Source organism: Nelusetta ayraudi, unplaced genomic scaffold, assembly GCF_046127955.1.
Source record: "Nelusetta ayraudi isolate G7.1 ecotype Tasmania unplaced genomic scaffold, CSIRO-AGI_Nayr_v1 ptg000021l, whole genome shotgun sequence".
In the NCBI taxonomy this organism is placed as follows: Eukaryota; Metazoa; Chordata; class Actinopteri; order Tetraodontiformes; family Monacanthidae; genus Nelusetta; species Nelusetta ayraudi.
This window is the reverse complement of record NW_027466071.1, coordinates 5,792,605-5,808,066: the sequence shown is the minus strand read 5'-3', so window position 1 is coordinate 5,808,066 and position 15,462 is coordinate 5,792,605. Positions and strand designations below refer to the sequence as shown.

Genomic DNA, 15,462 nt, shown 5'->3' with positions numbered 1-15,462 from the left:
GGGCAGAGGTCGATCCCTCTGTCATATGCAAGAAATTGATCCAGTCCAGACTACGTGTTGATTTCATGTTTTACAGGAGGGCAGGGGACTTGGATTTTTTTTTTTTTAATGAAATGTGGACTTTTAACGGTGCGTTGTGTGCGGTGACAAAGGGGGAATTCTTTTTTTTAGTGACGTGTTTATTTAAAAGTTTTATTCATTTATTTAGTTTGATTTATGATTTATTATGTAAATAAGAGCGGCAATTAAATTTTATTTTTTTAAATCAAAATCAAAAAATCTTCTTCTCTTTCTGAACTGGGCACCTGGTGGTTTTATTGGCCTTTTGTCCATGTGTTCTGCCCCAGCCTAGGGGGCGCTAGAACACAACATAGAATCTCTCCCCCTTCTCCCAGCTCTCAAGGAAGTTAGTCCACAAGATGGATTTTATTCCCAGTCTCCATCTTTGCATAGGCATCGGGGAGGGCGTGGCCAAAATAATGAACAGAATGGCTCTTTTAAAGACCTTCCCTCCCTATTGAAAGAACAAGAACAAAATAACAATGACACCCAAACTGAACTCCTTGGCTAAACACTGGAGATGAAGGTTTCAACAGAAATGGCTTCCCTCCCCTCCAGGCTAGTGGACGATCTCAAAGAAGAAGTCGGGAAACTACCATGAGAACAAAGAAGAGACAGACTGAACACGGAGACTAGAACCAACACAAGTTCTGCTGTTGCTGCTATACATGGCCTCCGGTTGAGAGCGAGAAGAAGAAAAAAGAGAGAAGGAGGTGCTGTGGTCGTCCTCCTTCAATAGTGGCACCAGCCAATCACTCTCCAGCACCTGGAACACCAAGAAGATCCACACAGGGCCGACAGCGCCACTCAGTGGCCAACAGGACACATTGCAGACGGGAAGAAAAACTGAACAGAAAACAGAGCTGACATTATAATTATATACACAAATATATAAACACGATACACCATTGACTTCTGTCCGTCAAAGAGCCAGAGTCCAGACTGATGTGATGGAAATAAATTCACATAGATACAGGAAAACATTCCTGGTTTGGTTTGGTTTTTTTGCCTTTTGCATTTTCACAAAACCCAATAAATTGAATGTAGCTATAAGGGATCAATATTAATTTTATGAATGAAAAACAATTTATCTGGAAGCGGCAGTTTGTGTTGTGAGTCACTTTGTCTGTTCCAGATGAAGCATGTTTTATCTGATTGATTGATTTATGATCATAAACCAGAAATAAAGTCTCATAAAAAACAATATTTTCACCCTAAAATAAAGGTGTGATATCAACTACACAACCTTCACAACGCTGTCAGACTTTGACAAATTCATCTTTGTGCTTCACATGAGAAACCAGGTTGAGTTGGATGGAGAACTCTGAAGTGAGAGCAGATCAGTGTGTTGTTGATGTGTGAAACCTTCATGCTGAGATGTTCCAGCCGTGGATGATGAGAGCAGAAGCAGTGGTTGTGTTGCTGCTGCCTTCACTGAGCAGCTGCTCCAAGTCCTGCTTCTTCCACTGAGGATTCAGCTCCACCAGTGGCTTCTGGGATGTCCTGACCTCACACTCTCCAGTTGATAGTAGTGGGCTTAGTGGGGCTAAAAACACATCACAGTGTAGCAACAAAAAAACATTTCTAAATTTGAATACAGTATCTGGTACACAATCTAGTACAGTACACATACAGCCCTGTCGATGCCCCGCCCTGAGAGCCATATACCCCACTGTGATTGGTAGGTTTGTTAAGCTCCGCACACAACACTGTGAAGTGCCATTCTTATAAAACTCGCGGGCCGCACTAATATTAAACTTTCATATTAAGGTGCGAGCCACAAAATATCATCTTGCGGGCCGCAATTGGCCCGCGGGCCACAAATTTGAGACCCCTGGTTTAGAGACTTTCAAAGACCCAGTGACTCTGAGCTGCACCTACAGCTTCTGCTCCAAGTGTCTGCAGACCTTCTGGGAGAAGAATGACAGCAAAAACTGTCCTGTATGTAGAAGAAAATCCTCAATGGATTTTCCACCGGTGAACTTTGCCCTGAAGCAACTGGTTGAGTCGTTGGCTGACAGCCAGCAGTCTGGATCGTCTGAGACAGTGGAAGCAGTGAAGGTGGAGCTGCTGTGCAAACACAAAGCAGAGTCCATAATGTTCTGTGAGGATGAGCAGAAAGCGCTGTGCTCTGTGTGTGTGTTTTCTCTCCACCAGGGTCACAAGGTGGTTCCTGTGGAAGAAGCAGTCCCAGGACTGAAGGAGCAGCTGAAGTCCAACTTCACAGCTTTAAAGGACAAGAAGAAGAAATACGGAGAAGTTGAGTTAAAATTCAAACAAGTGATTCAACACTTGGAGAAGCAGGCGTCGTCAACAGAGAAGCCGATCAGAGCAGAGTTTGACAAGCTCCGCCTCTTCCTGAGAGAGGAAGAGGAGTCCAGACTGGCGGCTCTGAGGGAGGAAGAGGAGCAGAAGAGGAAGACTGTGATCAGAGAGATGGAGAAGATTCAGGAGAAGATGTCTTCTCTGTCCAGCACCATCACTGCTGTTGAGGAGGAGCTGCAGCAGAAGGACACCATGGTCTTCCTCAACAGTTATAAAGGCCTTCAGAGCAGAGCCAGAGACCAGTGCTCCCATTCAGAGCCACAGCTGCTCCCAGGAGCACTGATCAACGTGGCCAAACACCTGGGCAACCTGTCCTTCACAGTGTGGCAGAAGATGAAGGACCAGGTCAACTTCAGTCCAGTCATCCTGGACCCAAACACTGCAAACCTCTGGCTCCACCTGTCTGATGACCTCACCAGTGTGAGAAATAGAGGAGAAACATCTCAGCAGCTTCCTGATAATCCAGAGAGACACACTAGATATACCAGTCTTGTGGGTTCTGAAGGTTTCAGCTCAGGACAACACAGCTGGGAGGTGGAGGTGGGAGATCATCCAGACTGGACTATAGGTCTCGCTAAAGAGTCAGCTGACAGGAAGGGTGAGAGATCTGCCTCACCAGAATATGGACTCTGGTGTTTATCATATAGAAATGGAAAATACACTGATGGTCTTGGTGACACTGTCACGGTGGAGAAGAGTGTGGAGAGACTCAGAGTCCAGCTGGACTTTGGCCAGGGGAAGGTTTCCTTCTACGACGCTGTGGACCAGACTCACATCTGCACTCATAGAGACACTTTCACTGAGAAACTCTTCCCATTTTTCAGTGTTGGAAAGGCTGGAGATCAGGAAACTGCTGACATCAGGATGTGTGTGAGAGATTTTTCAGTGATGTTTGAGAAGGAGGTCGAGTTGTTAGCGATGCGTTAGCTCGTTGCTAACAGGGGGGCTCTTTGCCAAGTAGAGGTTCAGGCTGTTTTGAGTCTTTGATTGAAAATCACGTGTTTGAAAATGATTTGAAACCAGTTATAGACGATGGAAAAATGTCTTCAATCAATCATGTAGAAATGACAATGATTGATTTTTGTTTGTTTTTTGCTTTTATAAACCATTTATTTGAGAGAAAAGAAAAACCAAACTCACTCACTTCAAAACATTTATCTTTCAGCTAATTGAGGTTTACTGAAATTCATCATTGACTTCAAAAACAATCAGATGTCATCTTTGTGCTTCTTTGGCTGTGAGAAATGTGACAGGAACCTCCTGATTCAACCGACTCATGATGAAGATGCTGCATCAGATGTTTGCTGTAGATGTTGTTCTGTCATTACCAGCTGATTTAAAATGACTGCAGGAAAAACCTAACGACATTTCACCTTCAAAACAATGTTTGCTCTGCTTTTGTGATTTTCTTTCTCAATACACAAACAGCATCCATTGTGCATTGTGCAGTGTTGGTGCAAGGCATCATGGGAGGTGTAGTGATGGAAGGTTGATGAGGAAGGTTTTATGGGAATAGTTTGATGTAAAACTTAAAATATAATCATGTTATTTAGTGAGAGTTTCACCTTTCAATGTTAAAATGTTCACAATTTTACACAAAACTATCAAGTAGTCCGCTGGCGCTGCCTCTCTGGCTCCTCCTGCTGGCGTTGCTGCTGCTGCTGCTGCCCCTCATAGACCAAGCACACAGCTGCTCCTGCCACAACAACTTGGCACGCTCCTTCAACATCATGCTGGGCTACCAAGGACCTCCACCCACCCAGAGGAAGGTCCTCAAAGGGACATAAAACCAAAACAAAAAAATTCATATCTGAACGACATTCATCATCATCGTTATCATCGTCAATATCATGATTATTATTCAAGGTTGTTTCATTGTCTGTGTTCCACTTTCAACTCTGGGACTCACAACTGCTGTTTAATCTGGTTTAAGGTTTACTAGAAATGAAATAAATACATACAACTATGATATCTGAAGTAGAATATACTCTCCTAAAGTACTTTACACCAACAAATCAGAGTGACATGAACATTTTGCAAAGACAAACCACCTGTCAATCATCTTACAGCAGGTTTTAACAGCTAAAACTCTCCCAGAAATCTCACCCATCAATTCTTTCTCTTCTTTTGACACTTGCTATTTTCCACCATATTCATTTGGTTCAGTACTAAGAAGGCAGGATGATACTGCAATATTCTCTGAAACTACAGTATCCCCCTCAGACGCTCGTGTGGGCTCAAAAACTTTTAAAAACAGTTACCTCTCCTGGAAACCAAATTATTTTGCCTTCACTCTTCTGTCTTTCTTTCTTTCTTTCATTTCTTCCTTGTGCTCCTGAAAACACGCTCCACTACTCTCACTTTACACGGACAAATACTGTTGCTCTCTGGCGCCCTCTGTTGTTCTGGCCTTCACGCGTCCATTGAGTGAAGCAGTGCAGCGCTTTGCATCGTTTGTGTATCAGTGTTTTTAATCAGCTGATATGTAAAATGACATTTGGTGTGAGGTATGACGTCATCAGAGGGAAAAACAGCTGGATATTAATGACAGAAGGGTCGTAGTACTTTGAGTACTTTGACTTGCCATGTTAAAATACTGCATGTGCTCAGCTGTTACTGTGTGAAATCCACAGGTGGGGATTTATTCTCTTGTTTCTTCCATCAGTGCATATTCTGCTTATGTATTATATGTATTATCTTAATGATGAGAAAACAATAAATAAAGCTCTTTAAAAACCTCAGAGGTTTGCAAATGATCGGCTGCAAGTACTGTCTGAAAACATATCATCACAATCCTGTATTACTGCATATGATGTAGTTTTTATCTGTATATTACAGCGAGCTGTCAAGTATCTGGCGTAGAAGCTACAATAAATACTGGGAACTCTGTGGTTGTGTGGTTCTGCTCTTTTCAAGATGTTCAATAAAGCTCATCAGAATCAGAATCAGAATCAGAAATACTTTATTTATCCCAAGGGAAATTCTTTTTTGGAACAGGGCTCCAGTCAGAGAGTTTGGACGCTGTCAGTCTGTGCTGCACCCACTGAGAGCAGGTCGGTTTCCATTTCTCCTTTCCGGTTCTACTTCGTTTTAGTGAACCTGTTACGGGTTTATAAATATATATGTAGGCGTGATAAATGAAGACTGTGAAATGTCCGGGGTGTGTTTCGTGTGGAGAATGTTGCAGACGTGCCTCGTTAATTTGATCGCTAGTACATTTTTCTTTCTGGAGCTTTTTCTCATGTGTGTGTATGTGTACGCATCACAGTCTGCGTTCATTTGTCTCTTCATACAGGTATTGAGATTCATAGTTATATGTATTGGTTCTCTTTTATAAATAACTTTGAAGAATATTTTATTGAATTGATGACGCTGAAGTTGGCGCCACATTCGCCGCGGTGCTTCTTAGGTTTCGATTCCACCTTAAAAGAAAAATTCTCAATTTGACCGCTAGATGGCTGTGCCTATCCCAACACTTTTCAACATATAACATTCAGCGGATCATTATGTCTATGTTGAGGTGGATTTTTTCCAAAATTATACAGTAGAAATTGAAATGTGAGGTATCATCGTACAGCCTGGGAGCTCTACTATCACAATCAGTTGACATACAATATAGGAAATCATTTTTGACCTTTTGGGGGGACTCCAAATTTGACAACTTTGCCATTGATATTATATTTTTCAGTTTTTCAGGTGGATTGTGGACTATGTCAACTGATTGTGAAAGCAGAGCTCCCAGGCTTTCCAATGATAATAATAATTTAGTCAGAAATCCTCGTCAACATAGACATAATGATTTATTTATTTTTTATATTGAACAGTGTTGGAATAAGCACTGCCATCTAGTGGTCAAATCGCGGAACTATTTTTTAAGGTGGAATCGAAACTTGAGTAGCACCGCGGCGAATGTGGCGCCAACTTCAGCGTCGTTCTGGCATCACAGTCTGCGTTCATTTGTCTCTTCATACACTCTGTGCTGCGTTCAATGAAAGCCAGGAATAAAGTGGCAGCAAACACTGCAATCTGAGTCCATGTCTCCATGAACACAACGCAAGATACACAAGTTAACGGGCATGTTTACAACATCACAAGAGACACACCCATTACACTCAGTTGTGTCCCAATCGGCCCAATGCAACACTTTGGCCTTACTGCCATTTAAGGTTAAAGGTCACACTGACTGTCATTCCAAAGAAAGCAAATATTCCAGGTGCAATGACTTTGAATGACCTTGACTGCAGTTAATTATTCAGCGGAGGTCAAACAGTGTGGACTTTTTATATTGCAGATGTGTGGCTACAAATGTATATTTACATAGGAAAGGCAGCTGGATTGTCCACACCAGGCTTCCTTAGAAATATGCTGGTGCAAGATGGCAGCTAACTGGGAGCACTGGGACCCTTATTGATGTATGGAGATTCTTATGAAAATGTGAGAACCTTTCTAAAGGGAGGAAAACCAAATAAATTTTATTTATGGATGGATGGGGGTATAAAATATTGCTTGTTTACTTGTTTTCCACAGAATATAAGGAGCCTCAGACAGTCAAGAGGACTGTCACCTTAATAAAGCACCAACAAGGTCATCAACGTCTTGTTACAAGGAGCTGGGACACCATTAGCTGGCATTGCAGAGTATCTGCTTTGAGCAAAACAATTGGAGGTTTTTTATCTGCAGTTCCACAGGACACAGACTGAGTCGGTGAGTCTGACTTTCCCAACTGGAAATAAATATTTCAATGCATCTGGCTGGGAGGAATATCTGCTCAAATGGCAGAGAAATTAGCTTGTGTAGAAAGTCTACTCAACTGTTCAGTTTGTTTAGAGACTTTCAAAGACCCAGTGACTCTGACCTGCAACCACAGCTTCTGCTCCAAGTGTCTGCAGACCTTCTGGGAGAAGAATGAAAGCAAAAACTGTCCCGTATGTAAAAGAAACTCCTCAAAGGATAGTCTGCATCCAGACTTTGCCCTGAAGCAACTGGTTGAGTCGTTGGCTGACAGCCAGCAGTCTGGATCGTCTGAGACAGTGGAAGCAGTGAAGGTGGAGCTGCTGTGTAAACACAAAGCAGAGTCCATAATGTTCTGTGAGGATGAGCAGAAAGCTCTGTGCCCTGTGTGTGAGTTTTCTCTCCACCAGGGTCACAAGGTGGTTCCTGTGGAAGAAGCAGTCCCAGGACTGAAGGAGCAGCTGAAGTCCAACTTCACAGCTTTAAAGGACAAGAAGAAGAAATACGGAGAAGTTGAGTTAAAATTCAAACAAGTGATTCAACACTTGGAGAAGCAGGCGTCGTCCACAGACAAGCAGATCAGAGCAGAGTTTGACAAGCTCCGCCTCTTCCTGAGAGAGGAAGAGGAGTCCAGACTGGCAGGTCTGAGGGAGGAAGAGGAGCAGAAGAGGAAGACTGTGATCAGAGAGATGGAGGAGATTCAGGAGAAGATGTCTTCTCTTTTTTTTGGAATATTTTATTTTCAGTTTTTACATTTATCACACAAAGAAACAAAAAAGTCAATATACCAGCAGTATATAGGCACAAACTAATCAAGAAACCTGTCACTCCACCCCCCCCCCCCAAAAAAAAAAATAAAATAAAAATAAATAAATAAATAAATAAATAAATGAAATAAAATAAAATAAAATAAAATAAAATAAAATAAAATACAAACAGGTCAGTGTATGACATTATTACCGATTTAGACACTTGGTATAACAGATAAATGATTATAGTGCAGATACGGTTGCCATATTTTCAAAAAAGTGTTGTACTGATTTCTGAGGCAGTATGTGATTTTTTCCAGGGGTATGCAACTATTCATTTCAAGCAACCATCTATCAATGAAAAGGGGGGAGTCAGATTTCCAAGACATCATGATACATTTCTTTGCTACACTTAGAGACATTCCCATAAATTTGAGCTGCGTTTTGTCTAGTGAGCCACAAATATTTGCCAAGTTTCCCAACAGGCACAGTTCAGGATTGACTGGAACTTCAACTCCAGTGATTTTGGTTAAAGTAGAGCAGACATCATGCCAGAAAGGTTTCACTTTAATACACAACCAAGTACAATGTAAAAAGCAACCCACTTCAATGTCACATCTAAAGCACCTATCTGACACATCAGATTTAAATGAATGTAATTTTTCTGGGGTGAGGTATAATTGATGTAAAATGTTATAGTTAATCAATCTATATCGGGCATTGATGATATTTAACAAACTATTTTGGCAAAGATCTTCCCAGAGTTGTTCGTTAATTGTAATGTTCAGATCTGACTCCCATTTCATCTTGGACTTATGTAAGCCTGACTTTGGGCTCTCATTCAACAGCAGGTGGTACATCTCAGAAATGAATCTTTGTGTGTTCCTTCCATGAAGAAGCTTTTCCACATTATTCATAACAGGCTGAGTCATTTCCGAACCTAAATTAGATCTCAGGAATTATCTTAATTGGAGATAACAGAAAAAAGTTTGCTTGGACAAGTTATATTTCCCCTACATATGTTCAAATGTCATGAAAAGTCCAGTATCGAAACAGTCCTCCAAATGTTGTATTCCTTTATGATGCCATTGGTCTAGGATCTTATTGTTAAGAGTCATGCGTATAAGATAATTCTGTTTTAAAGGAGTTTTAGGGGACAATTTCATCTTCAGTCCAAGGCTTTTGTGGACCTCATGCCAAATTTTAATTTTTAATCTGTCTTTTTGTTTATAGTTGCAGAGTTATGTTTATAAATGAAGTCACTGGGAGATTTTTCTTTCAAGGGGTGCAGACCAATTTGTATCCAGTTGGGGGCCTCACTGCCCTCGAAGAAAGATGAGATGAATCTCATTTGAGCTGCCAAGTAGTATTTCTTAAAACTGGGCAATCGAAGTCCCCCTGAACGATGATCCCACGTTAGTTTCTCAATGGATACCCGAGGTGTTTTATGGTTCCATAAGAATTGTCTGACATATCCATTGAGGGTTCGAAAAAAGGATTGTGGTAATGGAATAGGTAGAGATTGAAACAAATATTGTAACCTTGGTTGTACGTTCATTTTAACACAATTAATTCTGCCAATCAAGGTGAGAGGCAAGAACGTCCATCTACGCAAGTCTTCTTCAATCTTACTGAGCAGTGGGAGATAATTCAGTTTATTCAGGTTTTTGAGATTGCTGTCTACAAATATACCAAGATATTTTATACCATCTGTAGGCCATTTAAATAGACTTGTTTGCTGAAGTTCAGAGTGGTCAAAATTCGTTAAAGGAATAATTTCACTTTTTTCCAAATTTACTTTGTAACCAGAAATATTACCATACATATTCAAAACAGTTTGCAGTTTGGAGAGAGAGTTACCAGGATCTTTTAAGTACAAAATGATGTCATCTGCCAAAAGATTAATTTTATGAGTTGTCTGACCAACCTGGAAACCTTTTATATCAAGATCATTTCTAATTGTTTGAGCTAAGGGTTCAATTGCTAAAACAAAAAGTGCTGGGGATAAAGGACATCCCTGTCTACTTGATCTGCCTAGAGGGAATGCAGGCGAAATTTGTCCATTGGTGCTAATTTTACCTTGGGGTTTATGGTACAGAGTTTGGATCCATTTAATAAATAGTGGGCCAAACTCAAATTTGGCAAGCACTTTAAATAAATATGCCCATTCTAACCTATCAAAGGCTTTCTCAGCATTGAAAGCCACAGCTATACTGGGTTCTGTTTCAGATTTTGTTAAATTAATAATATTAAATAGGCTGCATAGATTATTAGCTGAGGAACGTTTTGAGATAAAACCACTTTGGTCCGGGTTTATTAGTTGAGGCAGGTATTGACTAAGCCTGTTAGCCAGGGCTTTGGAAATCAATTTATAATCTGTGTTTAACAATGAGATTGGCCGGTAAGAGGAGCAATTCAATGGATCTTTATTTTTTTTTTATGAATGACAGTAATTATCGCTGTAGAGAAAGAATCAGGAAGTGTTCCTGTTTCTGAGGCTAAATTGATGACATCAATAAGAAGTGGGAGAAGTAAATCCTTAAATTCCCTGTAGAATTCTGGAGGGAACCCATCTTCTCCTGGTGATTTGTTTGCTTGTAATGAGCGAAGAGCTTTTTCAATTTCTGTTTGTATAAAAGGACGATCAAGGCTATCTTGATCTTCCTTGCTGAGCTTGGGCAGTTCAATCATGGACAAAAATTCATCAACACTATTCATATCTTCTGGAGGTTCTGATGTGTATTACTGCGTATAGTACTGTTTAAATGTATCATTAATTTATTTAGGGTTATATGATAGCAAACCTGTTTTAGTCTGAATCGAATTAATTGTCCTAGAGCTTTCCTCTTTTTTTAGTTGCCAAGATAGAATTTTGTGTGCCTTTTCTCCCAGTTCGTAGTATCTTTGTTTGCTTCTCATGATATGTTTTGTATGCAGTGTATTATATCTAAGCTTTAGATTTTGATTGTTGAAACTCTTTTTCCAATTTTAAGATGTCTTCTTCCAGTTCCTCTATTTCTGCCATGTATTTCTTTTTGACACCTTTGGTATAGGAAATTATTTGTCCCCTTAGAAATGCTTTAAGTGTGTCCCATAATATGAAACTGTTGGGGGAAGAAGGACAGTTTGTATCGCAAAATAACTCAATCCGTCCCCTTATGAATTTGCAAAAATCTGGTTTTTGAAGGAGGGTTGGGTTGAGACGCCACCTATAGACATTAGAAGTTTTTTCAGGCATATAAATTGACAGTGTCAAAGGAGAGTGATCTGACAATATTCTAGGTAAATATTTAGATTCTATTGCTCTGTGAATCAGGTGTGTCGATAACAAGAAAAGATCAATCCGAGTGAAAGAGTTATGCCGACCAGAGTAGAAGGAGTAGTCTCGGGCCTGAGGATGCATCTGCCTCCACATATCAGTTAAGTTTAATTCCTTCATGAAGTTAATGGTGGTTTTACCTGCTTTAGATTTGGTTACTGATAGAGCTGACTTATCTAGAAGAGGATCCAGGCAGAAATTGAAGTCTCCCCCTATTAGAATGTTTTTATGTCCACCTGAGACCTTCAAGAATATATTTTGAATAAATGACTCATCATCATAATTAGGCGCATAAAAATTCAAGAGGGTCCAGGGTTCTGAATAAATCTGACAATTCACCACAACATATCTACCTAATGTATCAACAATGGTTTCTCCAATTGTTACAGGGGTGTTCTTATTTATTAGGACGGCCACTCCCCTGGCTTTAGAGTTAAAAGATGATGATATTACGTGCCCTATCCAATCTCTCTTCAATTTTCTATGTTCTAGGGGTGTTAAATGGGTTTCCTGTACGAAAGCAATGTCTATTTTGAGTTTTTTCAAATACATCAAAACTCTCTTCCGTTTTATTGGTCCATTAAGCCCATTCACATTAAAGCTTACAAATTTCACCACTCTATTCATCAACCATAAACTTTCTTAAGAAATATTGTCCCATCCATATCATGCTTCCCGTATAACCAAGTATTTCAAAATAAAGCACTGACCGTGCAAGGAGAAAAGAAAGGAAAGAAAAGAAAAGAAAAGAAAAGAAAAGAAAAGAAAAGAAAAATATGCTATAACTACACACACCCTCCCCTCTCCCCACGCGTCTTGCGCCTTCCCAAACCTGGCGCATGGCAGGCGTGATTATCACAACGGGACCTACTGGGCAAATGACTAAACCATTAGCCCCCTCTCTGCAACATTCTAATGTCAACAAAAATAACAAATGACATCGCGTAGAAAAATAAATAAAGTACAGTACCTCAAAATGTACGGGTATGACAGCAGTTCAAAATGGAAGCAGCATAGCCGTTTTGAACAAATGGTAACATCCCCTTAGCACAATCGTGAGTTAAATAATAATGATAATAATAAAAGAAAAAGAAAAGTTTTGCCTGTGCGGATCAATCTCCTTCCCGTACGTTATCCTTCTTCAGGAACTTAGTCGCCTCCTCCGGGTCCACGAAAATCTTGGGCTCTTCATCTTCTCCCGGATAGACGTAAAGCTTGGCCGGGTACCGTAAACTGTATTTTAATCCCTTGTCGCGTAGAGCCTGTAGCACTTTTTTGAAGGCTCGCCGTTGAGCCATGACCTCACTGGTATAGTCCGGGAAGATAAGGACTTTGCCTCCGTTGTATTCCATGGACTGTTGTCTGCCAAGGCGTAGAATTAACTCCTTCTGCTGAAAGTGATGGATGCGCGCCAGGATTGTACGCGGTCTTGTGCTGGTAGCCGGCTTCGGCTGGAGGGATCGGTGCGCCCGATCCACCATAACTGGATGCGGGAAATGTTCATCACCGAGCAACTTAGGGATTAGTTTGGAGACAAATTCAGTGGGTCTACCTTTCTCCTCATCCTCCGGTATCCCCACGAGTTTAATATTGTGTCTCCGGGAGCGAGCTTCCAAGTCAAGGACTTTAGTCTGGAGCTGAGCGTTGTGTTTCGTTAGCTCAGTGCATTTAGCCTCCAATTTTAGCATGCGGACGTCAAGGTCGCTCAGCGCTTGTTCTTGATTGGTCACACGAGTTTGAAGTTCAGCCTGTGAAGCTGCAAGCGCATGAAACTTGGCTTCAAATGCATCAAATCGTTCATTTATGCAGCGAAGGATTGATTCGGACATCTCTTTGCATATTTCTTTACACATAGCGTAGGTTTGGTCCGCACACTGAGTATCGAAGATGTCTTCTCTGTCCAGCACCATCACTGCTGTTGAGAAGGAGCTGCAGCAGAAGGACACCATGGTCTTCCTCAACAGTTATAAAGGCCTTCAGAGCAGAGCCAGAGACCAGTGCTCCCAGTCAGAGCCACAGCTGCCACAGCTGCTCCCAGGAGCACTGATCAACGTGGCCAAACACCTGGGCAACCTGTCCTTCAGTGTGGCAGAAGATGAAGGACCAGGTCCACTTCAGTCCAGTCATCCTGGACCCAAACACTGCAAACCTCTGGCTCCACCTGTCTGATGACCTGACCAGTGTGAGAAATAGAGGAGAAACATCTCAGCAGCTTCCTGATAATCCAGAGAGACACACTAGACATCCCAGTGTTGTGGGTTCTGAAGGTTTCAGCTCAGGACAACACAGCTGGGAGGTGGAGGTGGGAGATCATCCAGACTGGACTATAGGTGTCGCTAAAGAGTCAGCTGACAGGGAGGGTGAGAGATCTGCCTCACCAAAATATGGACTCTGGTGTTTATCATATAGAAATGGAAAATACACTGATGGTCTTGGTGACACTGTCACGGTGGAGAAGAGTGTGGAGAGACTCAGAGTCCAGCTGGACTTTGACCAGGGGAAGGTTTCCTTCTACAACGCTGTGGACCAGACTCACATCTACACTCATAGAGACACTTTCACTGAGAAACTCTTCCCATTTTTCAGTGTTGGAAAGGCAGGAGATCAGAAAACTGCTGACATCAGGATGTGTGAGAGAGATTTTTCAGTGATGTTTGAGAAGGAATTTCTTTCTGTTTTGGAATCAGATTCAGATTCAGATTCAGATGTATATTTCGATTTAGATTAAGATTTATTGGCACTTAGATCCACTGTTTAGGTGCATACATGTAAAATATTTAGGCCCGCAAGCTCCAGTACATTAAGAATTGCATAAACATGATGGATTTGACTCTTTGATCGAGTTTGAAAATGATTTGAAACCAGTTATGGACGATGGAAAAATGTCTTCAATCAATCATGTAGAAATGACAATGTTTGTTTTTTGTTTGTTTTTTGCTTTTATAAACCATTTTTTTGAGAAAAATTAAAAACCAAACTCACTCACATCAAAACTTAACATTTATCTTTCAGCCCTCAGAGGTTTTCTGAAATTCATCATTGACTTCAAAAGCAATCAGATATCAACTTAAACAAGTTATTGATATTTGTAAACTGTAATTGTCTATTTTTGTTATTTAAACTAGTGAGAACACACGATTGGTCATGTTGGGAAGATTGTTTTAAAAATCAACTTCATCCTTATTGGATATTTTTTTCATCTTTGTGCTTCTTTGACTGTCAGAAATGTGACAGGGACCTCCTGATTCAACCGACTCATGATGAAGATGCTACATCAGATGTTTGCTGCAGATGTTGTTCTGTCATTACCAGCTGATATAAAATGTGTTGCATTAATACGTCTTGTGCAGCCGTGTCTGGAGGAAAACCTGTCGACAAAGTTTCACCTTCAAAAACAATGTTTTGTCAATAAATTTGCTCTGTTTTTGAGAGGTCCTGTCTCAATATACAAACAGCCTGCGTTGTGTAGCGTTGGTGCAAGGCATCATGGGAGGTGTAGTGATGTTTTTGGGGGAAGGTTGAGGGTTGATGAGAAGGTCGTTGCCCTTGGGTCACATTGATATTATGGGAATAGTCTGACATACATTGTAATATAATCATGTTATTTAGTGAAAGTTTCACCTTTTAACATTAAAATGTTCACGATTTTACACAAAACTATCAAGTTAATTTGTAAAAGTTTCACTTTTTACATCAAACTCACGCTATTTCATGAAAGTTTTGTTTTGACGTGAAACCTTTCATGGAATTCCGTCATACTGAGCCCTGTTGTTTTTCCTCGCGTGGCAGTAAAGTGTTAATGAAAGGAGTCTCAAGAAATAAATACTCAAGTAAAGAACAGATACCTTGAAAAGAAAATCTACTTCAGATCAGTTAACAAAGACTTTCAGAATAAACTTGCAATCACAGATAATGTGTTTACAATGTTTTAATGAATCAAAGTTGATTTTATTGTTTTTTGGAAACAGATTCGGGACCACTCCCACCCCCCCGCCCAGCATCATAACATTGTTATTGTTGATACTTCTTATTGTCATATTAGCATTTTCACTTTTCAATGAAGGTCAATGAGTGAGATGATCCCCACAGGAAGTCACCTGTGTCCAGTTCAATCAGGAGGCCACAGTCATCCTGTCACTTCCAACCATGTTATTCTACCTGCCTGTCACTATTGCACCACTCATTTAATGATGTGGATTAACTCTGTGTTTGCGGCGCTCATACAGTCTCTCACTGCATCCAGATGAAACTCAGTTTGTGTTTTGATTTTGTCATTTT

The 15,462-nt window shown here is 40.7% G+C and overlaps 2 protein-coding genes and 1 pseudogene across 2 annotated transcripts in view; 2 read left to right on the top strand and 1 right to left on the bottom strand.

Annotated features, from left to right (window-relative positions):
- LOC142889189 (tripartite motif-containing protein 16-like) overlaps positions 1 to 15,462 on the bottom strand; it is a 274,833-nt gene that overhangs the window by 31,431 nt on the left and 227,940 nt on the right. The window lies entirely within an intron of this gene.
- On the top strand, positions 1,904 to 3,537 carry LOC142889184 (E3 ubiquitin-protein ligase TRIM35-like). The gene is made up of 2 exons (XM_076027831.1): positions 1,904 to 3,407; positions 3,506 to 3,537. The coding sequence occupies exon 1, from the start codon at positions 2,023 to 2,025 to the stop codon at positions 3,310 to 3,312; it is 1,290 nt and encodes a 429-aa protein (XP_075883946.1). The 5' UTR covers positions 1,904 to 2,022; the 3' UTR covers positions 3,313 to 3,407; positions 3,506 to 3,537.
- On the top strand, positions 13,072 to 13,912 carry LOC142888944 (zinc-binding protein A33-like; annotated as a pseudogene).